The 27911-nt window shown below is 45.2% G+C and overlaps 1 protein-coding gene across 1 annotated transcript; it reads left to right on the top strand.

The window, feature by feature from the left end:
- Positions 1-381: 381 nt before the first annotated feature.
- Positions 382-27682, top strand: tmod4 (tropomodulin 4 (muscle)). The gene is made up of 9 exons (XM_061881717.1): positions 382-557; positions 637-793; positions 880-999; positions 22011-22103; positions 22176-22306; positions 26822-26929; positions 27026-27169; positions 27252-27396; positions 27458-27682. The coding sequence occupies exons 1-9, from the start codon at positions 456-458 to the stop codon at positions 27478-27480; spliced, it is 1023 nt and encodes a 340-aa protein (XP_061737701.1). The 5' UTR covers positions 382-455; the 3' UTR covers positions 27481-27682.
- The last annotated feature ends 229 nt before the right edge of the window (positions 27683-27911 follow it).

A 27911-nucleotide genomic window follows, 5' to 3' on the forward strand; every position in this document is an offset into this window, starting at 1 on the left:
AATGCAACTGGACGGCGCCTCCGTATTGAGCGTTGATGTTTTATGAAGATGTTCGGTCCAATGTCCGCATCTCTGAAGTCAGCAGGGCAATGCCGTAGCTTGTTCTGGTTTTAGGGGGGGTCATGACCTCGCCGCTCTCATCTGTCGGTCATGATGAAGAGCGACAGTCTTCTTCAGGAGGCGTGGAAATGTTTGTATGGATGATAAATGAGTGAAAGAGTGCTATTCTTAGCGTCTACGGGCTAAGCAAACGGTGTAGAGTTGCACACACCTCATTTTCTCTCCCCTGGCATAGTCGGCCTTGGTCCTGTGACGTCAGGCGAGGTCATGTGACACCTATGTTATTACGTGTAAAGATGCTCATGTTTGTCTCTGGCAGAGCCCCGCCCACCCCTGCCCAGCGGTGTGTTGCGGCGTGTGAGAGCGACCCACCCCAGCCCCACCCAAAGCGAGCCATGTCGGACCCCAGGGACATCGACGAGGACGCCATCCTCAAGGGCCTGAGTCCCGAGGAGCTGGACCAGCTGGAGTATGACCTTCAGGAGATGGACCCCGAGGTAGAAGGAGCGCACCATTCAACAGAGCCCACCTAACCCTTCCTCCCTCATCATATCAACATTCCCTCTAACCTCCAAGAACGCCATGCTACCCGCTGGCTTTCGGCAGCGTGACCAGACGAAGAAAAGTCCAACAGGGCCGTTTGACCGCGGCGCTCTGCAGCAGCACCTGGAGAAACAGGCCATGGAGCACCCGGACAAGGAGGAACTGGTGCCCTTCACGGGGGAGAAAAAAGGTGGGTCGTCGGGGTCGTGCCATGGTTCAAGGAATGACACCGGGCCCATAGTCAGTCCAACAAAGTTACTCGTTGTGTTCTTCCAGGAAAAGCCTTTGTGGCCAAAAAGGCCGCAGAGATTCCGGTGCACGAGCAGGTCATCCTGGAGCCGGAGCTTGAGGAGGCGCTCAAGAACGCAACGGACGCCGAAATGTGTGACATCGCAGGTGAGACTTCTTGTTGGTACGATCCAACTAGACATCAGGGTTCAGTACAGTGTTGTCCCGATACCAATATCTTGGTACTGGTATCAAAATGTATTTCGATACTTTTCGATACTTCTCTAAATAAAGGGCACCACAAAAAATGTCATTATTGGCTTTAGTTTAACAAAAAATATATGTGTATATATATATACAGCTGAAAGAGGCTCCAGCACCCCCCCCGCAATCCCAAAAGGGACAAGCTGTAGAAAATGCCCATCCATCCATTTACTATCGCTTATTCCCCTACAATCGTAGAGAATGGATCTATATATATATATATATATCAATCAATCAATCAATGTTTACTTATATAGCCCTAAATCACTAGTGTCTCAAAGGGCTGCACAAACCACGACATCCTCGGTAGGCCCACATAAGGGCAAGGAAAACTCACACCCAGTGGGACGTCGGTGACAATGATGACTATGAGAACCTTGGAGAGGACGAAAGCAATGGATGTCGAGCGGGTCTAACATGATACTGTGAAAGTTCAATCCATAATGGATCCAACACAGTCTCAAGAGTCCAGTCCAAAGCGGATCCAACACAGCAGCGAGAGTCCCGTTCATAGCGGAGCCAGCAGGAAACCATCCCAAGCGGAGGCGGATCAGCAGCGCAGAGATGTCCCCAGCCGATACACAGGCAAGCAGTACATGGCCATCGGATCGGACCGGACCCCCTCCACAAGGGAGAGTGGGACATAGGAGAAAAAGAAAAGAAACGGCAGATCAACTGGTCTAAAAAGGGAGTCTATTTAAAGGCTAGAGTATACAAATTAGTTTTAAGGTGAGACTTAAATGCTTCTACTGAGGTGGCATCTCGAACTGTTACCGGGAGGGCATTCCAGAGTACTGGAGCCCGAACGGAAAACGCTCTATAGCCCGCAGACTTTTTTTGGGCTTTGGGAATCACTAATAAGCCGGAGTCCTTTGAACGCAGATTTCTTGCCGGGACATATGGTACAATACAATCGGCAAGATAGGATGGAGCTAGACCGTGTAGTATTTTATACGTAAGTAGTAAAACCTTAAAGTCACATCTTAAGTGCACAGGAAGCCAGTGCAGGTGAGCCAGTACAGGCGTAATGTGATCAAACTTTCTTGTTCTTGTCAAAAGTCTAGCAGCCGCATTTTGTACCAACTGTAATCTTTTAATGCTAGACATGGGGAGACCCGAAAATAATACGTTACAGTAGTCGAGGCGAGACGTAACAAACGCATGGATAATGATCTCGGCGTCTTTAGTGGACAGAATGGAGCGAATTTTAGCGATATTACGGAGATGAAAGAAGGCCGTTTTAGTAACGCTTTTAATGTGTACCTCAAAGGAGAGAGTTGGGTCGAAGATAATACCCAGATTCTTTACCGAGTCGCCTTGTTTAATTGTTTGGTTGTCAAATGTTAAAGCTGTATTATTAAATAGAGGTCGGTGTCTAGCAGGACCGATAATCAGCATTTCCGTTTTTTGGGCGTTGAGTTGCAAAAAGTTAGCGGACATCCATTGTTTAATTTCATTAAGACACGCCTCCAGCTGACTACAATCCGGCGTGTTGGTCAGCTTTAGGGGCATGTAGAGTTGGGTGTCATCAGCATAACAGTGAAAGCTAACACCGTATTTGCGTATGATGTCACCTAGCAGCAGCATGTAGATGCTGAAGAGTGCAGGGCCAAGGACCGAACCCTGGGGAACTCCACACGTTACCTTAACGTAGTCCGAGGTCACATATAATATATATATAATATAATATATACTAGGGGTGTGGGAAAAAATCGATTCGAATACGTTGTGCGATTCAGAATCGATTCTCTTTTTTTTTTTTAAATCTATTTTTTTTAATTGATTTTTTATTATTTTTTTTATTTTTTATCAATCCAACAAACCACTACACAGCAATACCATAACAATGCAATCCAATTCCAAAACCTGAGCCAGCAACACTCAGAACTGCAATAAACAGAGCAATTGAGAGGAGAGACAAACACGACACAGAACAAACCAAAAGTAGTGAAACAAAAAATGAATATTATCAACAACAGTATCAATATTAGTTATAATTTATAAAAGCTTTTTTTTTTTTTAAATCTACTACTCTGCTAGCATGTCAGCAGACTGGGGTAGATCCTGCTGAAATCTTATGTATTGAATGAATACAGAATCCTTTTGAATCGGAAAACTATCGGTTTTAAATCGAGAATCGCGTCGAATCGAAAAAATCTATATATTTTCGAATCGTGACCCCAAGAATCGACATTTAATCGAATCGTGGGACACCCAAAGATTCGCAGCCCTAATATATATATGCACTGCGATAAGGTGGCATTTTGTCCAAGGTTATACACCACCTTCCGCCGAAAGGTAGCTGAGAAATAGGCTCCAGCGCCCCCACGACCCCGAAGGGAATAAGTGGTAGAAAATGGATATATGTATGTGTATATATATATATATATATATATATATATATATATATATATATATATATATGTATGTATGTATGTATGTGTGTGTGTGTGTGTGTGTGTGTGTGTGTGTGTGTATGTGTATATATATATATATATATGTATGTTTATACATATATATATATAGATATATAATGTAATATAACATCACATAACCTGCTCAGTGGCCTAGTGATTAGTGTCCGCCCTGAGATTGGTAGGTCGTGAGTTCAAATCCCGGCCGGGTCATACCAAATAGTCTGCATCAAGGGGTTGGAATTGGGGGTTAAATCACCAAAAATGATTCCCGGGCGCGGCCACCGCTGCTGCTCACTGCTCCCCTCACCTCCCAGGGGGTGAACAAGGGGATGGGTCAAGTGCAGAGGACAAATTTCCCCACACTTAGTGTGTGTGTGACTATCTTTTGTACTTTAATTTTAAATATTAATAAAAAAAGAACACGAAAGAAGATGTTGTGATGGCAAATATCGATGTAATTATAGAGGTATTGACTAGATATGCTCCTGGACTTGGTATCGTTACAGTGGATCTCAGATGTAGATCCACCCGTGGCGTTTGTTTACATTGTGACGGCGTGGAGTGAAGCATGTTTAGCTCTTCCTCGTCCTGCAGGGATGATACTTGTAAGAAACTTACTTTGTCGCCAAGGAGGCGAGAATTAGCGATTTAGAAGTCGCTTGAACACTGCAGACTGCGGATGGACTTTAGCCGCAAGCTGGCACGCCATGTCTTAAAGCCCCTATTCCAGTGTTATAACTTCACCTTCATTGTTAGTTTCCAAGCCAAAATGCATCCGTTCTCCCATTTCTGTCTACACACTTGTAAGTACTCTGTGATTGTGTGCTGCCGAACATGCTCCTCTGCTTGTAAACCAGCAATGACACAGGCGCGGGCAACCGCTACTTTTTAGAGGCGGTATAGTACCGAATGTGATTCATTAGTATCGCGGTACTATACTCAGACCAGTAAAGCGTACAACCCTAGTTCAGTCACAGCACAATCAGTCGACATTGCTTAGTACAAACCATGTTTCCATATGAGTTGGGAAATTGTGTTAGATGTAAATATAAACAAAATTTGCAAATCCTTTCCAACCCATATTCAGTTGAATATGCTACAAAGACAACATATTTGATGTTCAAACTGATAAACATTTTTTTTGTGCAAATCAATAACTTTAGAATTTGATGCCAGCAACACGTGACAAAGAAGTTGGGAAAGGTGGCAATAAATACTGATAAAGTTGAGGAATGCTCATCAAACACTTATTTGGAACATCCCACAGGTGTGCAGGCTTATTAGGAACAGGTGGGTGCCATGATTGGGTATAAAACAGCTTCCCAAAAACTGCTCAGTCTTTCACAAGAAAGGATGGGGCGAGGTACACCCCTTTGTCCACAACTGCTTGAGCAAATGGTCAAACAGTTTAAGAACAACGTTTCTCAAAGTGCAATTGCAAGAAATTTAGGGATTTCAACATCTATGGTTCATAATATCATCAAAAGGTTCAGAGAATCTGGCATGGCCGGAAACCAACATTGAATGACCGTGACCTTTGATCCCTCAGACGGCACTGTATCAAAAACCGACATAAATCTCTAAAGGATATCACCACATGGGCTCAGGAACCCCTCAGAAAACCACTGTCACTAAATACAGTTTGTCGCTACATGTGTAAGTGCAAGTTAAAGCTCTACTATGCAAAGTGAAAGCCATTCATCAACAACATCCAGAAAAGCCGCTAGGGCTTCCATCTAAGATGGATTGATGCAAAGTGGAAAAGTGTTCTGTGGTCTGACGAGTCCACATTTCTAATTGTTTTTGGAAATATTCGACATCGTGTCATCCAGACTGTTATCGACGCAAAGTTCAAAAGCCAGCATCTGTGATGGTATGGGGGTGCATTAGTGCCCAAGGCATGGGTAACTTACACATCTGTGAAGGCACCATTAATGCTGAAAGGTACATTCAGGTTTTGGAACAACATATGCTGCCATCTAAGCGCCGTCTTTTTCATGGACGCCCCTGCTTATTTCAGCAAAGCAATGCCAAGCCACATTCAGCACGTGTTACAAAAGCGGGGCTTCGTAAAAAAAAGAGTGCGGGTACTTTCCTGGCCCGCCTGCAGTCCAGACCTGTCTCCCATCGTAAATGTATGAAGCGTAAAATACGACAGCGGAGTGTTGAACGACTGAAGCTCTACATAAAACAAGAATGGGAAAGAATTCCACTTTCAAAGCTTCAACAATTAGTTTCCTCAGTTCCCAAATGTTTATTGAGTGTTGTTAAAAGAAAAGATAATCAATCAATCAATCAATCAATGTTTACTTATATAGCCCTAAATCATTAGTGTCTCAAAGGGCTGCACAAACCACTACGACATCCTCGGTAGGCCCACATAAGGGCAAGGAAAACTCACACCCAGTGGGACGTCTGTGACAATGATGACTATGAGAACCTTGGAGAGGAGGAAAGCAATGGATGTCGAGCGGGTCTAACATGATACTGTGAAAGTTCAATCCATAATGGATCCAACACAGTCGCGAGAGTCCAGTCCAAAGCGGACCCAACACAGCAGCGAGATAATGTAACACAGTGGTGAACATGCCCTTTCCCAACTACTTTGGCACGTTTTGCAGCCATGAAATTCTGAGTTAATTATTATTTGCACAAAAACAAAAAGTTTATGAGTTTGAACATCAAACATCTTGTCTTTGTAGTGCATTCAACTGAATATGGGTTGAAAACAATTTACAAATCCTTGTATTCCGTTTATATTTACATCTAACACAATTTCCCAACTCATACGGAAACGGGGTTTGTAGAACCCAAAGATTTACTGACTTCGTCCATTGCTTGCAGTTCTAAATGTAGTCTACATGTTGATCTCTTGACAGCCGTAAAAGTCCCTAATGATTGTGTTTCAAGTGAAGAGACATTCTTTGTTTCACTGTTTTCCGGACCCGATGAGAACATAATGTGAGAGAAAGAAAAAAAAAAAAAAACAGCAGCCATGTTTCCTCTTTGTCCTCAGCCGCTCGTTAACCCTTTGTGCCAGCACGGCGGCGCTGACCCAAATAGTTCTAGTTCGCCCAGCAGCTCGAACATCCACATGGCCAGACATGCGGCAGGATCCGATTCCTCAAACTCAGCAACTCAAAAATAAACGGGCCGTCCGAGAAGGGTGTATGTAGTGTGCGCGAGAAAGATAGGATATCTTTTTAAACCAGACATACATACGGAGGCACCAACTAATGATGCACGATTAAGAATATTTTCAGGAACAAACCTGGACCACATGCGCTAGAACGATGGTTTTGGTTTTAGACGTTGAAAGCCAGGATTGATTAATTCTGCTAAAACCCACAGAGGTTCTAAAATCCTCCTCAGGGCTGCTACTTGGTTCTGAAGGGCCAAAGCATGTTGACAGTGATCCCCCACTGGACCCGCTGTTTGTCTACCTCCGTAGAGACTTGGAACTGGACCGGGTCCAAATGAGGATTAAGCGGAGTTGGCTCCCGTCAGCCTTTTGTGGTGCTTTTTGGCAAGCGGGTTCCGAAGGGGATGAAGAGTTGGGCCAGAGAGAGATTAGATAGACACATGTAATTAGAATCTTTTTTTTTATGATGTTAGCATGTTGCTACGCTACACAAACGAGGCTAGTTGGAGCTGTAAAGCTAGCAGGGTTATTCTCAGGGGTGAGTTGGAGGGGGGTGTTTATGGCTAAGCAGGCAGCTGTCTCACTGGTCTGCCTTTGCATGGTGGCCCCGCCCGGGGGGTCAGTTGGTAGGTGGGTGGGTTGGGGGCTGATGGGGTCACAGCAGTTGGTGTGTGACACAGTTAGGTGGCAAGAAGGTTGTTGAATGAGCCACAGTGCTGCCCCCTCCTGGTGATGATGAGGCTCCTTTTTTTTAGGTCTGTTTACAATATTGTCCTCACTAAATACACACGTTAAAGGCCTACTGAAATCTACTACTACCGACCACGCAGTCTGATAGTTTATATATCAATGATGAAATATTAACATTGTCGTTCTAGCCTTGTTTATTGAGGAAATCAGGGAGAAACAGAGATCTGATCAATCCATCCGAGAGGTTGGAAACGGGAGAGCATGTATCTCCAACAGTGAGACACGAGCTTCCTGAATTGGAATTGCTTCCATCCATCCATCCATCATCTTCCGCTTATCCGAGGTCCGGTCGCGGGGGCAACAGCCTAAGCAGGGAAACCCAGACTTCCCTCTCCCCAGCCACTTCGTCTAGCTCTTCCCGGGGGATCCCGAGGCGTTCCCAGGCCAGCCGGGAGACATAGTCTTCCCAACGTGTCCCGGGTCTTACCCGTGGCCTCCTACCGGTTGGACGTGCCCTAAACACCTCCCTAGGGAGGCGTTCGGGTGACATCCTGACCAGATGCCCGAACCACCTCATCTGGCTCCTCTCGATGTGGAGGAGCAGCGGCTTTACTTTGAGTTCCTCCCGGATGGCAGAGCTTCTCACCCGATCTCTAAGGGAGAGACCCAAACTCATTTCGGCCGCTTGTACCCGTGATCTTATCCTTTCGGTCATGACCCAAAGCTCATGACCATAGGTGAGGATGGGAACGTAGATCGACCGGTAAATTGAGAGCTTTGCCTTCCGGCTCAGCTCCTTCTTCACCACAACGGATCGGTACAACGTTCGCATTACTGAAGATGCCGCACCGATCCGCCTGTCGATCTCACAATCCACTCTTCCCTCACTCGTGAACAAGACTCCGAGGTACTTGAACTCCTCCACTTGGGGCAGGGTCTCCTCCCCAACCCGGAGATGGCACTCCACCCTTTTCCGGGAGAGAACCATGGACTCAGCGGCTTTACTTTGAGTTCCTCCCGGATGACAGAGCTTCTCACCCTATCTCTAAGGGAGAGACCTGCCACCCGGCGGAGGAAACTCATTTCGGCCGCTTGTACCCGTGATCTTATCCTTTCGGTCATGACCCAAAGCTCATGACCATAGGTGAGGATGGGAACGTAGATCGACCGGTAAATTGCTTCTTCGAGAATTAAACCGCCTGGAATTGGTGGATGGTGTCCTCTATAGAAGAAGGAAAGAGAGAGATGAAGAAACTTTTCCAGCTCGTTTTTACCTGAAGGGTTGAGGGCCTTGGTTCTGAAAAGTCTTCCCAATGACATGGGATACTTAGGTGTTGAGCGAACACTAGACCTGGTACGCTCTAGACTTTTTTGGGCCACATATGTCAACAGATCTTGAAACCAAAATCAGGACTTGTGTCCGACGAAAATCCCCACCAGAGAGAGCCGCACCTTTGGTTAATATTACCACCACTCGGCCACTTGAGATGGTGTGTCTGGATTTTTTATCTTTAAAACTTGACCAGAGTAACACCAAAGACATACTAGTTCTTACGGATCACTTTACCAAGTTTGCTGTGGCTTTACCTACCCCTGATCAGAAAGCACATACCGTTGCACATTACTTGTGGGAACACTTCATAGTAACCCGAGAAACTGCATACTGATCAAGGACCAGACTTTGAGTCTAAGCTCATAAAAGAACTCTATGAGATTGTTGGTATTGTTAAGACAAGAACTACTCCGTATCATCCACGAGGGAACCCTGTAGAGCGCTTTAACCGAACTCTATTAAGTATGCTCGGAACCTTGGAGCCCGAGCAGAAGAAGCGATGGAAAGAATACGTCTTCAGTAATGCGGACGTTGTACCGATCCGTTGTGGTGAAGAAGGAGCTGAGCCGGAAGGCAAAGCTCTCAATTTACCGGTCGATCTACGTTCCCATCCTCACCTATGGTCATGAGCTTTGGGTCATGACCGAAAGGATAAGATCACGGGTACAAGCGGCCGAAATGAGTTTGGGTCTCTCCCTTAGAGATAGGGTGAGAAGCTCTGCCATCCGGGAGGAACTCAAAGTAAAGCCGCTGCTCCTCCACATGGAGAGGAGCCAGATGAGGTGGTTCGGGCATCTGGTCAGGATGCCACCCGAACGCCTCCCTAGGGAGTTGTTTAGGGCACGTCCAACCGGTAGGAGGCCACGGGGAAGACCCAGGACACGTTGGGAAGACTATGTCTCCCGGCAGGCCTGGGAACGCCTCGGGATCCCCCGGGAAGAGCTAGACGAAGTGGCTGGGGAGAGGGAAGTCTGGGCTTCCCTGCTTAGGCTGTTGCCCCCGCGACCCGACCTCGGATAAGCGGAAGATGATGGATGGATGGATGGATTATGTAATTGGATTCACGCCATTTGAATTAATGTTTGGTCGCTCACCCCGCCTTCCAGTTAGTCTTGCTTTCAGTCTTCCAGTCCGAGGAAAGCAGTCAAAACCACATTCCCAGTATGTTGAGCATTTATGTTCACGGCTCGAGCAAAGTTTCAAGCGTGCTGCTAGATATGCTGAGAAATCTGCAAAACACAATAAGTGAAGTGAAGTGTAGTGAATTATATTTATATAGCGCTTTTCTCTAGTGACTCAAAGCGCTTTACATTGTGAAACCCAACATCTAAGTTACATTTAAACCAGTGTGGGTGGAACTGGGAGCAGGTGGGTAAAGTGTCTTGCCCAAGGACACAACGGCAGTGACTAGGACGGCGGAGCGGGAATCGAACCTGCAACCCTCAAGTTGCTGGCACGACCACTCTACCAACCGAGCTGAGTCATCCCTATTTGCAAAATGCAACATATTTCATTCAAAATCATTTAAATCAAGGGAACATTTGATTTTGTTTTATATATTTATATTTAGTTTTGCGTTTTGTAATCCAACCACAACTTAGATTTCTTGGAAGAAAAAAGGTACTATCTGGCAACAGATCCAGGCATATTTAAGAGGTAGAAGTCAAAAACTCTTACAAAATAAAAATAAAAAGTTGGTAAATATATCTCAGTCAAGGTTTGTTTTTTACCTTTCTGTACACCTTCCCTTCCTCCTCTAAAAATTACTTTTTTTTTACGAAGCAAGCACCAGATATGATATCGAAAAAGTAAACTTCAATTTCAACACATCAGTGACAATGACCAAGGTTTTGCTTTTTTTCGGTGAAAAAAAAACAACAAAATGACAGTGAGTGAATGTTTAGGGGCTGCAAACAAGATCTTGAATTCCACTGAAGTGAACGTTTCTGTGAAATGATGTGCTTTGGAAGCAGTAATACCATCCATCCATTTTCTACCGCTTGTCCTGTTTGGGGTCGCGGGGGGTTGCTGAAGCCTAGCTCAGCTGCATTCGGGCGGAAGGCGTTGTACACCCTGGACAAGTCGGCACCTCATGACAGGGCCAACACAGATAGACAGACAACATTGTGAAGTGAAGTGAATTATATTTATATAGCGCTTTTCTCTAGTGACTCAAAGCACTTTACATACCCAATATCTAAGTTACATTTAAACCAGTGTGGGTGGCACTGGGAGCAGGTGGGTAAAGTGTCTTGCCCAAGGACACAACGGCATTGACCAGGATGGCGGGAGCGGGAATCGAACCTGCAACCCTCAAGTTGCTGGCACGGCCACTCAACCAACCGAGCTAAACCGCCTTAGATTCACCCTCACATTCACACACTAGGGGCCAATTTAGTGTTGCCAATCAACCTATCCCCAGGTGCATGTCTTTGGAAGTGGGAGGAATTCGAAGTACGCGGAGGGAACCCACGCAGTCACGGGGAGAACATGCAAACTCCACACAAAAAGATCCCGAGCCCGGGATTGAACCAAGGAAAACTCAGGACCTTCGTATTGTGAGGCACATGCACTCACACCTGTTACACCGTGCTGGCCTGCAGTAATACCATCACTTATTAAAAATGATGGTATAGGAACATAGGCTGAATACTATATATAAAAGAAGATTTGATAAACGAGTTACCCCATCTAGTTTAGACGTTGGTGGTCGTGTTTTAGTTCGCAATGTGAAACTGCGAGGAAAGCACAAACTTGAGGATAAGTGAAGTATATCAATCAATCAATCAATGTTTACTTATATAGCCCTAAATCACTAGTGTCTCAAAGGGCTGCACAAACCACCACGACATCCTCGGTAGGCCCACATAAGGGCAAGGAAAACTCACACCCAGTGGGACGTCGGTGACAATGATGACTATGAGAACCTTGGAGAGGAGGAAAGCAATGGATGTCGAGCGGGTCTAACATGATACTGTGAAAGTTCAATCCACAATGGATCCAACACAGTCGCGAGAGTCCAGTCCAAAGCGGATCCAACACAGCAGCGAGAGTCCCGTTCACAGCGGAGCCAGCAGAAAACCATCCCAAGCGGAGGCGGATCAGCAGCGCAGAGATGTCCCCAGCCGATACACAGGCAAGCAGTACATGGCCACCGGATCGGACCGGACCCCCTCCACAAGGGAGAGTGGGACATAGGAGAAAAAGAAAAGAAGCGGCAGATCAACTGGTCTAAAAAGGGAGTCTATTTAAAGGCTAGAGTATACAAATGAGTTTTAAGGTGAGACTTAAATGCTTCTACTGAGGTGGCATCTCGAACTGTTACCGGGAGGGCATTCCAGAGTACTGGAGCCCGAACGGAAAACGCTCTATAGCCCGCAGACTTTTTTTGGGCTCTAGGAATCACTAATAAGCCGGAGTCTTTGTAAATATGTCGTTCTCAGCCGTGCAACACATGCCAATGCGGCCTTTTTAGTTTACTGAATTGCAATTTTAAATTTCCCGCGGAGTTTCGTCTTGAAAACGTCGTGTAACGATGACGTGTACGCAAGACGTCACACGTTTTTAGGAAGTATGAGCGCTACGCACACGCACCACTTGTCATCTATTCCATAAATATCATCTCTTAAGACTGACAGAGTTCAATATTTATCAAAATGCTTGTTTAACCTTTAAGTCATTTACAGGCTGGATCTTCAATCAATCAATCAATCAATGTTTATTTATATAGCCCCAAATCACAAATGTCTCAAAGAACTGCACAAACCATTACGACGACGACATCCTCGGAAGAACCCACAAAAGGGCAAGGAGAATTCACACCCAGTGGGACGCCAGTGACAATGCTGACTATGAGAAACCTTGGAGAGGACCTCAGAAGTGGGCAACCCCCCCACCTCTCTAGGGGACCGAAAGCAATGGATGTCGAGCGGGTCTAACATGATACTGTGAAAGTTCAATCCATAGTGGCTCCAACACAGCCGCGAGAGTTCAGTTCAAAGCGGATCCAAGACAGCAGCCAGAGTCCCGTCCACAGGAAACCATCTCAAGCGGAGGCGGATCAGCAGCGTAGAGATGTCCCCAACCGATACACAGGCGAGCGGTCCATCCTGGGTCTCAACTCTGGACAGCCAGTACTTCATCCATGGTCATCGGACCGGACGCCCTCCACAAGGGAGGGGGGGACATAGGAGAAAAAAGAAAAGAAGCGGCAGATCAACTGGTCTAAAAAGGAGGTCTGTTTAAAGGCTAGAGTATACAGATGAGTTTTAAGGTGAGACTTAAATGCTTCTACTGAGGTGGCATCTCGAACTGTTACCGGGAGGGCATTCCAGAGTACTGGAGCCCGAACGGAAAACGCTCTATAGCCTGCAGACTTTTTTTGGGGCTCTAGGAATCACTAATAAGCCGGAGTCTTTTGAACACAGATTTCTTGCCGGGACATATGGTACAATACAATCGGCAAGATAGGCTGGAGCTAGACCGTGTAGTATTTTATACGTAAGTAGTAAAACCTTAAAGTCACATCTTAAGTGCACAGGAAGCCAGTGCAGGTGAGCCAGTACAGGCGTAATGTGATCAAACTTTCTTGTTATTGTCAGAAGTCTAGCAGCCGCATTTGGTTCCTATCTACCATCCCCAGCATGCCCACAACACTCGTAACTTAGATCTGATAACAGGTAAACATCGTTTACTGGCTTGTACCGCTCGCAGTGTCGTATGCAGGGGACCAAAGATTTGGAACCAGCTTAATGAGAGCCTCAAGACGCTGTATCCATTCTCCAACTTCAAAAAGAAACTGAAAACGTACCTATTAACTACATATCTTTAATGCCTCATGTGGGGTAGACTACTGTTGGGTTTTGCATGGTTGAATGAATGTATGTATGTATGTGTATGCTTGCTTTAGTACTATTATCTTGTGTTTATCAAATAGCGTTGTTGTTGTGCTTGCTACCATGTTTAATCTTTCCATCTATATATTTTCTTTTGGACCCCCTGTTAAAAGCTTCTTCTAGCTTATTTATCTTTGGTGAATATCATCTTTAAATGATGATATTCACCATTATTGTAATTGTTATATGGTATTGTGAATAATCTTGTAAAACAAACAAAACAGCTAAACGTCGTCTGCTTTAACGGCATAATTACACAGTATTTCGGAGATCGGTGTTGCTGAATCTTTTGCAATTTGTTCAATTAATATTGGAGAAGTCACAGTAGAAAGATGGAGTTGGGAAGCTTTAGGCTTTAGCCACACAAACACATGGTGATTCCTTGTTTGAAATTCCCGGAGGTGAAAATTTACTATGGATCCCGACCAAATGTCAATCAGCAGGTTTCGGTGAGAAAATTGTGGTTAAAAAGTCGCTTCGTACCGGAGAAAAGCTGAGCTTGTGCCGTCCATGAAGCTGCCGTCGACTTCCCTGAGACATTGACGTCAATTTATGAACTTAAAGCAACTTAAACTGAACGATGTGATCAATTTTAAAACCGCTCAAATTATGTTTAGGGCATCCCAAAACTCTCTTACCATCCAATACACAGAACCTATTCCATGACAAAGATGATCACCATAGTTACGGTTTAAGAGGAAACAACAAATTTATATTTGCCTAAATTTAGAACATTTCCAGTGAGGGTTGGACTCTGCCAAGGCTGTCCTTTGTCACCGATTCTGTTCATAACTTTTATGGACAGAATTTCTAGGCGCAGTCAAGGCATTGAGGGGTTCCGGTTTGGTGACCGCAGGATTAGGTCTCTGCTTTTTGCAGATGATGTGGTCCTGATGGCTTCATCTGACCGGGATCTTCAGCTTTCGCTGGATCGGTTCGCAGCCGAGTGTGAAGCGACTGGAATGAGAATCAGCACCTCCAAGTCCGAGTCCATGGTTCTCGCCCCGAAAAGGGTGGAGTGCCATCTCCGGGTTGGGGAGGAGACCCTGCCCCAAGTGGAGGAGTTCAAGTACCTAGGAGTCTTGTTCACGAGTCGGGGAAGAGTGGATCGTGAGATCGACAGGCGGATCGGTGCGGCGTCTTCAGTAATGCGGACGTTGTACCGATCCGTTGTGGTGAAGAAGGAGCTGAGCCGGAAGGCAAAGCTCTCAATTTACCGGTCGATCTACATTCCCATCCTCACCTATGGTCATGAGCTTTGGGTCATGACCGAAAGGATAAGATCACGGGTACAAGCGGCCGAAATGAGTTTGGGTCTCTCCCTTAGAGATAGGGTGAGAAGCTCTGCCATCCGGGAGGAACTCAAAGTAAAGCCGCTGCTCCTCCACATGGAGAGGAGCCAGATGAGGTGGTTCGGGCATCTGGTCAGGATGCCACCCGAACGCCTCCCTAGGGAGGTGTTTAGGGCACGTCCAACCGGTAGGAGGCCACGGGGAAGACCCAGGACACGTTGGGAAGACTATGTCTCCCGGCTGGCCTGGGAACGCCTCGGGATCCCCCGGGAAGAGCTAGACGAAGTGGCTGGGGAGAGGGAAGTCTGGGTTCCCCTGCTTAGGCTGTTGCCCCCGCGAGCCGACCTCGGATAAGCGGAAGATAATGGATGGATGGATGGATAAATTTAGAACCAATTTAAAATCAATGTGCATTTCAGTGCATGGAGTCAGTCTGTGGAACAACTTAGGGGACGAGTTAAAAACGTGTTCTAGCATGATTCAATTTAAAACACTGTTTAAAAAAGAAGTATAAGGAGGAAAAAGAGTGATACTTTCAGCACAGAGCGATGGGAGAGAGGTGTATGGTCGGAGAGTGTTTGGGCCCGTGTGTGTGTGTGTTTTGTCTCGTCTTGTCTTGTCTCATAGTATTGTTAGTGTACAGGAGTTTTTCTTGTTTTGTTTATAGACTATTGTTCTTGTATTGTTTGTGTTAAATGTGGAATGAGTGAGAGGAGTTGGGCTATTATAAGCAGCTGCTTCATCCAACCCCGTTTCAAGCCTTGCATAAATATCTTTGCCAACACGATGACCATGGATGAAGTACTGGCTGTCCAGAGTCGAGACCCAGGATGGACCGCTCGCCTGTATCGGTTGGGGACATCTCTACGCTGCTGATCCGCTTGAGATGGTTTCCTGTGGACGGGACTCTCGCTGCTGTCTTGGATCCGCTTGAACTGAACTCTCGCGGCTGTGTTGGAGCCACTATGGATTGAACTTTCACAGTATCATGTTAGACCCGCTCGACATCCATTGCTTTCGGTCCCCTAGAGGGGGGTTGCCCACATCTGAGGTCCTCTCCAAGGTTTCTCATAGTCAGCATTGTCACTGGCGTCCCACTGGATGTGAATTCTCCCTGCCCACTGGGTGTGAGTTTTCCTAGCCCTTTTGTGGGTTCTTCCGAGGATGTTGTAGTCGTAATGATTTGTGAAGTCCTTTGAGACATTTGTGATTTGGGGCTATATAAATAAACATTGATTGATTGATTGATTGAACATGTTAAAAAAAAAAAAACTGTGTTTAGTTGTACTGTGCAGGTTTGAAATAAATATTTCAATTCAATTCAAGACACCCGTGGAGACACCCTTCCAACTATCAGTTAATATTTAACTCACTAAAACACTAGCAACACAATAGAAAGATAAAGGATTTCCCGGAATTATCCTAGTAAATGTGTTTAAAAACATCGGAATCCGTCCCAATGCATTTGCGTTTTTTTTTTTTTTAAACTCGTTTTTTTTCTCTAGTCCGTCGCTATCAATATCCTCAAACACGAATCATTCATCCTCGCGCAAATTTGTTGGAGGCTTCCATTAAAATCAATGTGAATATGTGAGGAGCCCCCACACTTGTGATGTCATCGTCTGCGACTTCCGGTAGAGGCAGGGCTTTTCTCTTAGCACCGAAAGTTGCGAATCTTATTTCAGTAGGCCTTTAAAGGCCTATTGAAATTAGATTTTCTTATTTAAACGGGACTAGTTTATGTGTCATACTTGATCATTTCGCGATATTGCCATATTTTTGTTGAAAGGATTTAGTAGAGAACATCCACGATAAAGTTCGCAACTTTTGGTCGCTAATAGAAAAGCCTTGCCTTTACCGGAAGTAGAAGCCGATGTGCGCGTGACGTCACCAGTATGAGGGCTCCTCACATCAGCACATTGATTACAATCATAGCCACCAACAGCGCGAGCGATTCTGACCGAGAAAGCGACAATTCCCCCATTAATTTTAGCGAGAATGAAAGATTCATGGATGAGGATAGTGAGAGTGAAGGTCTAGAAAAAAAAGACGAGGGCAGGAGCGATTCTGATGTTATTAGACACATTTACTAGGATAATTCTGGAAAATCCCTTATCTGATTGTTGTGTTACTAGTGTTTTAGTGAGATTGTAAAGTCATACCTGAAAGTTGGAGGGGTGTGGTGACCGCCAGTGTCTCTGAGTGAAGCCATGGAGCTGCTGCAGGAAGAACGACACAAGCTCCGCTCATGTTTACGGTAAGAGCCAACTTATTACCACAATTTTCTCACCGAAACCTGCCGGTTGACATGTGGTAGAGAAACATGTACGCTTGACCGCTCTGTTCAATATTAAAGCTTCACAACAAACAAAGAAACACCGGCTGTGTTTGTGTTGCTATAGCCGGACGAAAAACACCGCTTTCCACCAACAGCATTCTTCTTTGACGTCTCCATTATTAATTAAACAAATTGCAAAAGATTCCGCAACACAGATGTCCAGAATACTGTGTAATTATGCGATTAAATCGGACGTCTTTTAGCCCTGAGTGGTGCTGGGATAAAATGTCCGCTACAACCAATAACGTCACAAGCACGCGTCAACATAAGCGTCATCATTCCGTGACGTTTTCAACAGGAGACTTCGCGGGAAATTTAAAATTGCAATTTAGTAAACTAAAAAGGCCGTATTGGCATGTGTTGCAATGTTAATATTTCATCATTGATATATAAACTATCAGACTGCCTAGTAGTGGCTTTCAGTAGGCCTTCAACCTCTTAAGGCCCAAGCTGTTTGTTTACATGCTTTTTTTATTTATCTTTGCTATTTGGGCTTATTGGACCCTAATTAGAATAAAAACTAAGAATCATCTTTTTATTCAGTCCATAAGTAACAAATGTGTACTTAATGTTTAGTGACATGCTAATTCTTATTTTTACACTTTTTTTTTTTTCCAAATTCCATTGTATGTTATACTTTTCTGACACCACCAGATGGCAGCATAAGTGTCCACATAATCTGGCCCCCACCGTGTAATTTCATTTGGCTCTTGAGGCAATATCAAATTAACATTAGAGCTGGTGCCTCTGTAACACCGCATTCACCCATTTCCCGGGAGACTCTCGAATTTCAGTGCCCCTCCCGAAAATCTCCCGAATTCCACCCGGACAACAATATTGGTGGTGTGCCTTTAAAGGCACTGCCTTTAGCGTCCCCTACAACCTGTCGTCAAGTCTGTTTCTCCTCCTCACAAACAGCGTGCCGGCCCAGTCACGTAATATATGTGGCTTCTACACACATGTAAGTGAATGCAAGGCATACTTGATCAACAGCATACAGGTCACACTGAGCGTGGCCATATAAACAACTTTAAACACTGTTACAAATATGCGCTACACTGTGAACCCACACCAAACAAGAATGACAAACATATTTCAGACGGCGTGGCGCAGTAGAGGAGTTGCCGTGCGCAACCCGAGTGCACAGGTGTCAAACTCAAGGCTTGCGGGCCAGATCCGGCCCTTCCACGTCATTTTATACGGCCCACAAAAGCCTGGAAATAATGTGTCCAAAAATACAATATATTTTCTTTATTTACCCTCTTACTAAAGGTGTTAGGTTGTTATTGTAGTTTAACAAGGAAAAATAATTGGTGTCTAATATTGCAACAACTATTGTGGGATCACACTCCTCAGCCTTCCCGGTAAGGTTTATTCAGGTGTACTGGAGAGGAGGCTACGTCGGATAGTCGAACCTCGGATTCAGGCGGAACAGTGTGGTTTTCGTCCTGGTCGTGGAACTGTGGACCAGCTCTATACTCTCGGCAGGGTTCTTGAGGGTGCATGGGAGTTTGCCCAACCATTCAACATGTGCTTTGTGGACTTGGAAAAGGCATTGGACCGTGTCCCTCGGGAAGTCCTGTGGGGAGTGCTCAGAGAGTATGGGGTATCGGACTGTCTTATTGTGGCGGTCCACTCCCTGTATGATCAGTGCCAGAGCTTGGTCCGCATTGCTGGCAGTAAGTCGGACACATTTCCAGTGAGGGTTGGACTCCGCCATAACTTTTATGGACAGAATTTCTAGGCGCAGTCAAGGCGTTGAGGGGTTCCGGTTTGGTAACCGCAGGATTAGGTCTCTGCTTTTTGCAGATGATGTGGTCCTGATGGCTTCATCTGACCGGGATCTTCAGCTCTCGCTGGATCGGTTCGCAGCCGAGTGTGAAGCGACCGGAATGAGAATCAGCACCTCCAAGTCCGAGTCCATGGTTCTCGCCCGGAAAATGGTGGAGTGCCATCTCCGGGTTGGGGAGGAGACCCTGCCCCAAGTGGAGGAGTTCAAGTACCTAGGAGTCTTGTTCACGAGTCGGGGAAGAGTGGATCGTGAGATCGACAGGCGGATCGGTGCGGCGTCTTCAGTAATGCGGACGTTGTACCGATCCGTTGTGGTGAAGAAGGAGCTGAGCCGGAAGGCAAAGCTCTCAATTTACCGGTCGATCTACGTTCCCATCCTCATGAGCTTTGGATCATGACCTAAAGGATAAGATCACGGGTACAAGCGGCCGAAATGAGTTTGGGTCTCTCCCTTAGAGATAGGGTGAGAAGCTCTGCCATCCGGGAGGAACTCAAAGTAAAGCCGCTGCTCCTCCACATGGAGAGGAGCCAGATGAGGTGGTTCGGGCATCTGGTCAGGATGCCACCCGAACGCCTCCCTAGGGAGGTGTTTAGGGCACGTCCAACCGGTAGGAGGCCACGGGGAAGACCCAGGACACGTTGGGAAGACTATGTCTCCCGGCTGGCCTGGGAACGCCTCGGGATCCCCCGGGAAGAGCTAGACGAAGTGGCTGGGGAGAGGGAAGTCTGGGTTTCCCTGCTTAGGCTGTTGCCCCCGCGACCCGACCCCGGATAAGCGGAAGATGATGGATGGATGGATGTGTGAAATGACACTTTTTTTTTTTTTAACCAGATGGTCGAAAAATCACTTTAGAATTGTATTTTTGTGGTGGGGCGGTATAGCTCGGTTGGTAGAGTGGCCGTGCCAGCAACTTGAGGGTTGCAGGTTCGATTCCCGCTTCCGCTATCTTAGTCACTGCCGTTGTGTTCTTGGGCAAGACACTTTACCCACGTGCTCCCAACTTAGATATTGGGTTTCACTATGTAATGCGCTTTGAGTCACTAGAGAAAACCGCTATAGAAATATAATTCACTTATTATTTTTTATAACATTGTTTTTCTGAAGCTAACCAATAATAAATAAAATACTTCTTACATTAATGGGACTTCTTGAACAGATGCGGTAGAAAGGGATGAATGAATCAAAATGCATGGGAATGTTTTATATTTTGAACGTTATTTTTAACACCGTGTTTACAAGCGGAATTATTCATTACTTATCGTGTTAAGCAATGTCAGCTAAGATTAATCTGAGAGCCAGATGCAGTCATCAAAAGAGCCATATCTGGCTCGAGAGCCATAGGTTCCCTACCCCTGCCTTAAAGCAACCGCTACAGCACACAGATTAAAGAGTTGTGGGCCCAGAAATGACCCTTGAGGAATGCCCACCTTCACAGAGAGAGAGAGAGGGGGGGGGTGCTGACTTGGTCTGAGCAGGGTTTAAGTATTTCAAAGAGCATTTCATGGTCCACATGGGAAGGCCTCACTCAAGTGAAAAAGTACCAGAATAGATCCTTGCTGTTGCTCGGTACTAAATGTCAGCTCTTTGCCAGCAAGCTGTAGCAGCGTTTGCTTCTTGCAGTGTGGTATGTGATCTCATGCTGACCCAAGTTCTGCAAGAATGTACTTCATCCCGCTGACACTTTTTAATCATCTCTAAAAATATTTAATCTTTTTTAACAACACAAATACTCCTAACAACAATCAATCAATCAATCAATGTTTACTTATATAGCCCTAAATCACCAGTGTCTCAAAGAGCTGCACAGACCACAACGACATTCTCGGTAGAGCCCACATAAGGGCAAGGAAAACTCACACCCAGTGGGACGTTGGTGACAATGATGACTATGAGAAACCTTGGAGAGGACCGCATATGTGGGCAACCTCTCCAACCCCCCTTTAGGGAAACCGAAAGCAACGGATGTCGTGCGGGTCTAACATGATATTGTGAAAGTCCAATCCAGAGTGGATGCAACATAACCGTGAGACTCCAGTCCAAAGTGGATCCAATATAGTAGCGAGATTCCCGTCCAAAGTGAAGCCAGCAGGAAACCATCCCAAGCGGAGGCTGATCAGCAGCGCAGAGATGTCCCCAACCAATACACAAGCGAGCGGTCCATCCTGGGTCCCGACTCTGGACAGCCAGTACTTCATCCATGGCCACGGGACCGGACCCCCTCCACAAGGGAGAGAGGGACAGAGGAGAAAAAGAAAAGAAACGGCAGATCAACTGGTCTAAAAAGGGGGTCTATTTAAAGGCTAGAGTATACAAATGAGTTTTGAGATGAGACTTAAATGCTTCTACTGAGGTGGCATCTCGAACTGTTACCGGGAGGGCATTCCAGAGTACTGGAGCCCGAATGGAAAACGCTCTATAGCCCGCAGACTTTTTTTGGGCTTTGGGAATCACTAATAAGCCGGAGTCCTTTGAACGCAGATTTCTTGCCGGGACATATGGTACAATACAATCGGCAAGATAGGATGGAGCTAGACCTTGTAGTATTTTATACGTAAGTAGTAAAACCTTAAAGTCACAGGAAGCCAGTGCAGGTGAGCCAGTACAGGCGTAATGTGATCAAACTTTCTTGTTCTTGTCAAAAGTCTAGCAGCCGCATTTTGTACCAACTGTAATCTTTTAATGCTAGACATGGGGAGACCCGAAAATAATACGTTACAGTAATCGAGGCGAGACGTAACAAACGCATGGATAATGATCTCAGCGTCTTTAGTGGACAGAATGGAGCGAATTTTAGCGATATTACGGAGATGAAAGAAGGCCGTTTTAGTAACGCTTTTAATGTGTGACTCAAACGAGAGGCTTGGGTCGAAGATAATACCGAGTCAACATCTTTATCCCGACAAACAGGCCTGGTCCTCAGGAGAGATGAGGCAACATCTCGCTCAGCCCGCCTCGTCCCAATTTTTACATCCGAACATCGCCTTTAAACGCCCTCCGTGTTTTCTTGCACACGCAGCTATCCTGGGAATGTACACGCTGATGAGCAACAAGCAGTACTACGACGCTCTGGGAACTACCGGAACCATCGCCAACTCTGAGGGCATCAACAGTATGTAGACCCGTATGGGGAGGGAACTTTAACTGAACTTACAGCTGATGATCACTGCTGCTTGGCCTCCAGGTGTTGTGAAAGCAGATCCCTTTAAGATCTTCCCTGATGAGCCACCAAACCCCACCAACGTGGATGAGACTCTGGAGAGGATCCACAACAACGACAGCACTATGACAGAGGTCAACCTCAACAACATCAAGGTAGGTGTAGGGATGGAGCAACCTAAGTGGAGAACCTTGTTGCAGTCAGGTATTTATCATTGTCACTGTCAGGTATTTATCCGATTAACTTTGTCGCAGTCAGTGGAGAACCTTGCCCCAGTCAGGTATTTATCCTAAGAATTTTGTCGTAGACAGGTATTTATCCTAAGTGGAAAACATTGTCGCAGTCAGGTATTTATCCATGAATTGATTAACAAGTTGAAAAACTTATTCGGGTGTTACCATTTAGTGGTCAATTGTACGGAATATGTGCTGAACAGTGCAATCTACTAATAAAAGTATCAATCAATCAATCAATCAATCAATCCTTGTCACTGTCAGGTATTTATTATATGAATTTTGGCGCAGTCAGGTGTTTATCCTAAGTGGAGAACCTCGTCGCAACAAGGTATTTATCCCAAGAACTTTTTTTAGCCAGCTATTAAGTAAAGAACCTTCTCACAGTCAGATATTATCCTGAGTGCAGAACCATGTCACAGACGGGTATTTATCCGAAATGGAGAACAGTGTTGCAGTCAGGTATTTATCGTACATGGGGAACCTTGTCGCAGACAGGTATTTATCCTAAGAACTTTGTCTCAGCCAGGTATTAATAAAGAATTGTGTCACTTATCCTAAGAACTTTGTCACAGCCAGGTGTTTATCCTAAGTGTAGAACGTTGCCACAGTCAGGTATTTATCCTAAGAATTTTGTCGTGGACAGGTATTTAACCTAAGTGGAAAACATTGTCGCAGTCAGGTATTTATCCATGAATTGATTAACAAGTTGAAAAACTTATTCGGGTGTTACCATTAAGTGGTCAATTGTACGGAATATGTACTGAACTGTGCAATCTACTAATAAAAGTATCAATCAATCAATCCTTGTCACTGTCAGGTATTTATTATATGAATTTTGTCGCAGTCAGGTGTTTATCCTAAGTGGAGAACCTTGTCGCAACAAGGTATTTATCCCAATAACTTTTTAGCCAGGTATTAAGTAAAGAACCTTCTCACAGTTAGATATTATACTGAGTGCAGAACCTTGTCACAGACGGGTATTTATCCGAAATGGAGATCAATGTTGCAGTCAGGTATTTATCATACGAATTTTGTCGCAGCCAGGTGTTTATCCTAAGTGGAGAACCTTGTCACAACCAGGTATATATCCTTATCACTGTCAGGTATTTATCCTAAGAACTTTTTTTAGCCAGGTATTAAGGGGAACCTTGTCGCAGACAGGTATTTATCCTAAGAACTTTGTCACAGCCAGGTGTTTATCCTAAGTGGAGAACCTTGCCACAGTCAGGTATTTATCCTAAGAACTTTGTCTTAGCCAGGTATTAAGTAAAGAACCTTCTCACAGTCAGACATTATCCTGAGTTCAAAACCTTGTCACAGACGGGTATTTATCTGAAGTGGAGAACCTTGTCTCAGCCAGGTATTAATAAAGGATTTTGTCACTGTCAGGTATTTATCCTACGAACTTTGTCACAGCCAGGTGTTTATCCTAAGTGTAGAACGTTGCCACAGTCAGGTATTTATCCTAAGAATTTTGTCGTAGAAAGGTATTTATCCTAAGTGGAGAACATTGTCGCAGTCAGGTATTTATCATACGAATTTTGTCGCAGCCAGGTGTTTATCCTAAGTGGAGAACCTTGTCACAACCAGGTATATATCCTTATCACTGGCAGGTATTTATCCTAAGAACTTTTTTTAGCCAGGTATTAAGTAAAGAACCTTCTCACAGTCAGATATTATCCTGAGTGCAGAACCTTGTCACAGACGGGTATTTATCCGAAATGGAGAACCGTGCCGCAGTCAGGTATTCATCCTAAGTGGAGAACAGTGTTGCAGTCAGGTATTTATCCTACCTGGGGAACCTTGTCGCGGACAGGTATTTATCCTAAGTGGAGAACATTGTCACAGTCAGGTATTTATCCTAAGTAGAGAACCTTGTCACAGCCAGGTATTTATCCTAAGAACTTTCTCACAGCCAGGTGTTTATCCTAAGTGGAGAACCTTGCCACAGTCAGGTATTTATCCTAAGAACTTTGTCTCAGCCAGGTATTAAGTAAAGAACCTTCTCACAGTCAGACATTATCCTGAGTGCAGAACTTTGTCACAGACGGGTATTTATCTGAAGTGGAGAACCTTGTCACAGCCAGGTATTTATCCTAAGAACTTTGTGACAGCCAGGTGTTTATCCTAAGTGGAGAACCTTGCCACAGTCAGGTATTTATCCAAAGAACTTTGTCTCAGCCAGGTATTAAGTAAAGAACCTTCTCACAGTCAGACATTATCCTGAGTGCAGAACTTTGTCACAGACGGGTATTTATCTGAAGTGGAGAACCTTGTCACAGCCAAGTATTTATCCTAAGAACTTTGTCACAGCCAGGTGTTTATCCTAAGTGGAGAACCTTGCCACAGTCAGGTATTTATCCTAAGAACTTTGTCTCAGCCAGGTATTAAGTAAAGAACCTTCTCACAGTCAGACATTATCCTGAGTGCAGAACCTTGTCACAAACGGGTAATTATCTGCAGTGGAGAACCTTGTCACAGCCAGGTATTTATCCCAAGTAAAGAACCTTGCCACAGTCAGGTATTTATCCTAACAACTTTGTCACGGCCATGTGTTTATCCTAAGTGGAGAACTTTGTCACAGCCAGGTATTTATCTGAAGTGGAGAACCTTGTCACAGCCAAGTATTTATCCTAAGAACTTTGTCACAGCCAGGTGTTTATCCTAAGTGGAGAACCTTGCCACAGTCAGGTATTTATCTTAAGGACCTTGTCTCAGCCAGGTATTAAGTAAAGAACCTTCTCACAGTCAGACATTATCCTGAGTGCAGAACCTTGTCACAGACGAGTATTTATCCGAAGTGGAGAACCATGCCACAGTCAGGTATTTATTCAAAGTGGAGAATATTGTCGCAGTCAGGTATTTATCCTACCTGCAGAACCTTGTTGCGGACAGGTATTTATCCTACGTGGAAAACATTGTTGCAGTCAGGTATTTATCCTAAGTGGAGAACCTTGTCACAGCCAGGTATTCCTCCTAAGTGAAGAACCTTGTCGAAGCCTGGCATTTCTCCTAAGTAAAGAACTTTGTCACTGTCAGGTATTTATCCGAAGAACCTTGTCGCAGTTAGGTATTATCCAGAGTGGAGAACCTGGACACAGTCAGGTATTTATCCTAAGAACTTTGTCGCAGCCAGGTAATAAGTAAAGAACCTTCTCACAGTCAGATATTATCCTGAGTGAATAACCTTGCCACAGACAGGTATTCTCCCGAGTGGAGAACCTTGTCGCAGTCAGGTATTTATCCTAAGTGCAGAAATGTGTCGCAGACGGTTATTTCTCCGAAGTGGAGAACCTGGTTGCAGTCAGGTATTTATCTTAAGTGGAAAACCTGGTTGCAGTCAGATTTTAATCTTGAGTGGAGTACCTGGTTGCAGTCCAGTACTTATTTTAAGAGGAGAACCTGGTTGCAGTCAGGTATTTATCTTAAGTGAAAAACCTGGTTGCAGTCCAGTACTTATCTTAAGTGGAGAACCTGGTTGCAGTCAGGTATTTATCTTAAGTGGAGAACCTGGTTGCAGTCAGGTATTTATCTTAGGTGGAGAACCTGGTTGCAGTCAGGTATTTATCTTAATTGGTGAACCTGGTTGCAGTCCAGTACTTATCTTAAGTGGAGAACCTGGTTGCAGTCCAGTACTTATCTTAAGTGGAGAACCTGGTTGCAGTCAGGTTTTAATCTTAAATGGAGTACCTGGTTGCAGTCAAGTATTTATCTTAAGTGGAGAACCTGGTTGCAGTCAGGTTTTAATCTTAAGTGGAGAACCTGGTTGCAGTCAGGTATTTATCTTAGTGGAGAACCTGGTTGCAGTCAGGTATTTATCTTAATTGGTGAACCTGGTTGCAGTCCAGTACTTATCTTAAGTGGAGAACCTGGTTGCAGTCCAGTACTTATCTTAAGTGGAGAGCCTGGTTGCAGTCAGGTATAATTCTTAAGTGGAGAACCTGGTTGCAGTCCAGTACTTATCTCAAGTGGATAACCTGGTTGCAGTCAGGTTTTAATCTTAAGTGGAGAACCTGGTTCCATTCAGGTATTTATATTAGGTGGAGAACCTGGTTGCAGTCAGGTATTTATCTTAATTGGTGAACCTGGTTGCAGTCCAGTACTTATCTTAAGTGGAGAGCCTGGTTGCAGTCAGGTATAATTCTTAAGAGGAGAACCTGGTTGCAGTCCAGTACTTATCTTAAGTGGAGAACCTGGTTGCAGTCAGGTATTTATCTTAAGTGGAGAACCTGGTTGCAGTCAGGTATTTATCTTAAGTGGAGAACCTGGTTGCAGTCAGCTATTTATCCAACTTAAAGAACCTTTCCGCAGTTATGTATTTACCCAATAAGTGGAGAACCTTGTTACAGTCAGATATTTTATCATTGTTGGTGAGCTCAGAGGTCCCAATCATCAAAGAGCAAGATGCTATCATGGTTTTAATTTTAATTTCAGGACATTCCGATCCCGACCCTGAAAGACATCTTTGAGGCGATGAAAGGAAACTCTCACGTGGAGGTTCTGAGCATCGCCGCCACCCGGAGCAACGACCCTGTGGCCTACGTAAGTCCAAGAAATGTGACTTTTTAATGCTGGTTGTCATCCTGGAAATCAAGGAAGAGGATTTTGTACCACGTGGTTTCTGTGTGCGCGTTTCAGGCATGTGCGGAAATGCTGAAGGAGAACACCAGTCTGCAGAGTCTGAACATCGAGTCCAACTTCATCACTTCCGACGGCATGATGGCCGTCATCAAGGCGATGGCCAACAACGCCACACTGGTGGAGCTTAAGATCGACAACCAGGTCAGAGACGTGCAGTCATCAATCTTGTCATCCAATTCATCTTCCTTGGTCTGCCTGACTCTCACTCCTCTCTCTCCCACAGAGGCAAAAGTTGGGCGACTCTGTGGAGATGGAGATCGCCGCCATGCTGGAGAACAACTCCAGCATCCTGAAGTTCGGCTACCACTTCACGCAGCAGGGTCCCCGCGCCCGAGCTGCCATGGCCATCACGCGAAACAACGACATGCGTAAGAAAGACCTGGATCTGCGCCCCGGCGCCATATCTCACGTCGTGTTTTCTCCGCGCAGTTCGCCAGCAGAGGCTGAGATGAAAACACGAAGATGACGAGGAGAAGATGGATGGAGGCTGCTAAGCACAGGAGGACACGTCCACAACACTTCATTTTTGTCACTGAGAGCACAATGTGTCTTTTTTTAAGACACCACGTGTCCTCCGTGTGCTGCCCAATGATTCATCTCATTGTCGGGGGAGGAGCATCTGTAAATACTTCCATTAAAATATTTATTCAACTACGTTTTGTAGGCATTTCGAACATTAGATTTGTTGTAATAACTCATATTACAACAAATTATTACATTGGGGCGAGGTTGGGAGAGTGGCTGTGCCAGCAACCTGAGGGTTCCTGGTTCAATCCCCACCTTCTACCACCCTAGTCACGTCTGTTGTGTCCTTGAGCATGACACTTAACCCTCGCTCCTGATGGATCCTGGTTAGCGCCTTGATTGGCAGCTCCCGCCATCA

This window comes from Nerophis ophidion, linkage group LG21 (genome assembly GCF_033978795.1).
Source record: "Nerophis ophidion isolate RoL-2023_Sa linkage group LG21, RoL_Noph_v1.0, whole genome shotgun sequence".
Classification (NCBI taxonomy): domain Eukaryota; kingdom Metazoa; phylum Chordata; class Actinopteri; order Syngnathiformes; family Syngnathidae; genus Nerophis; species Nerophis ophidion.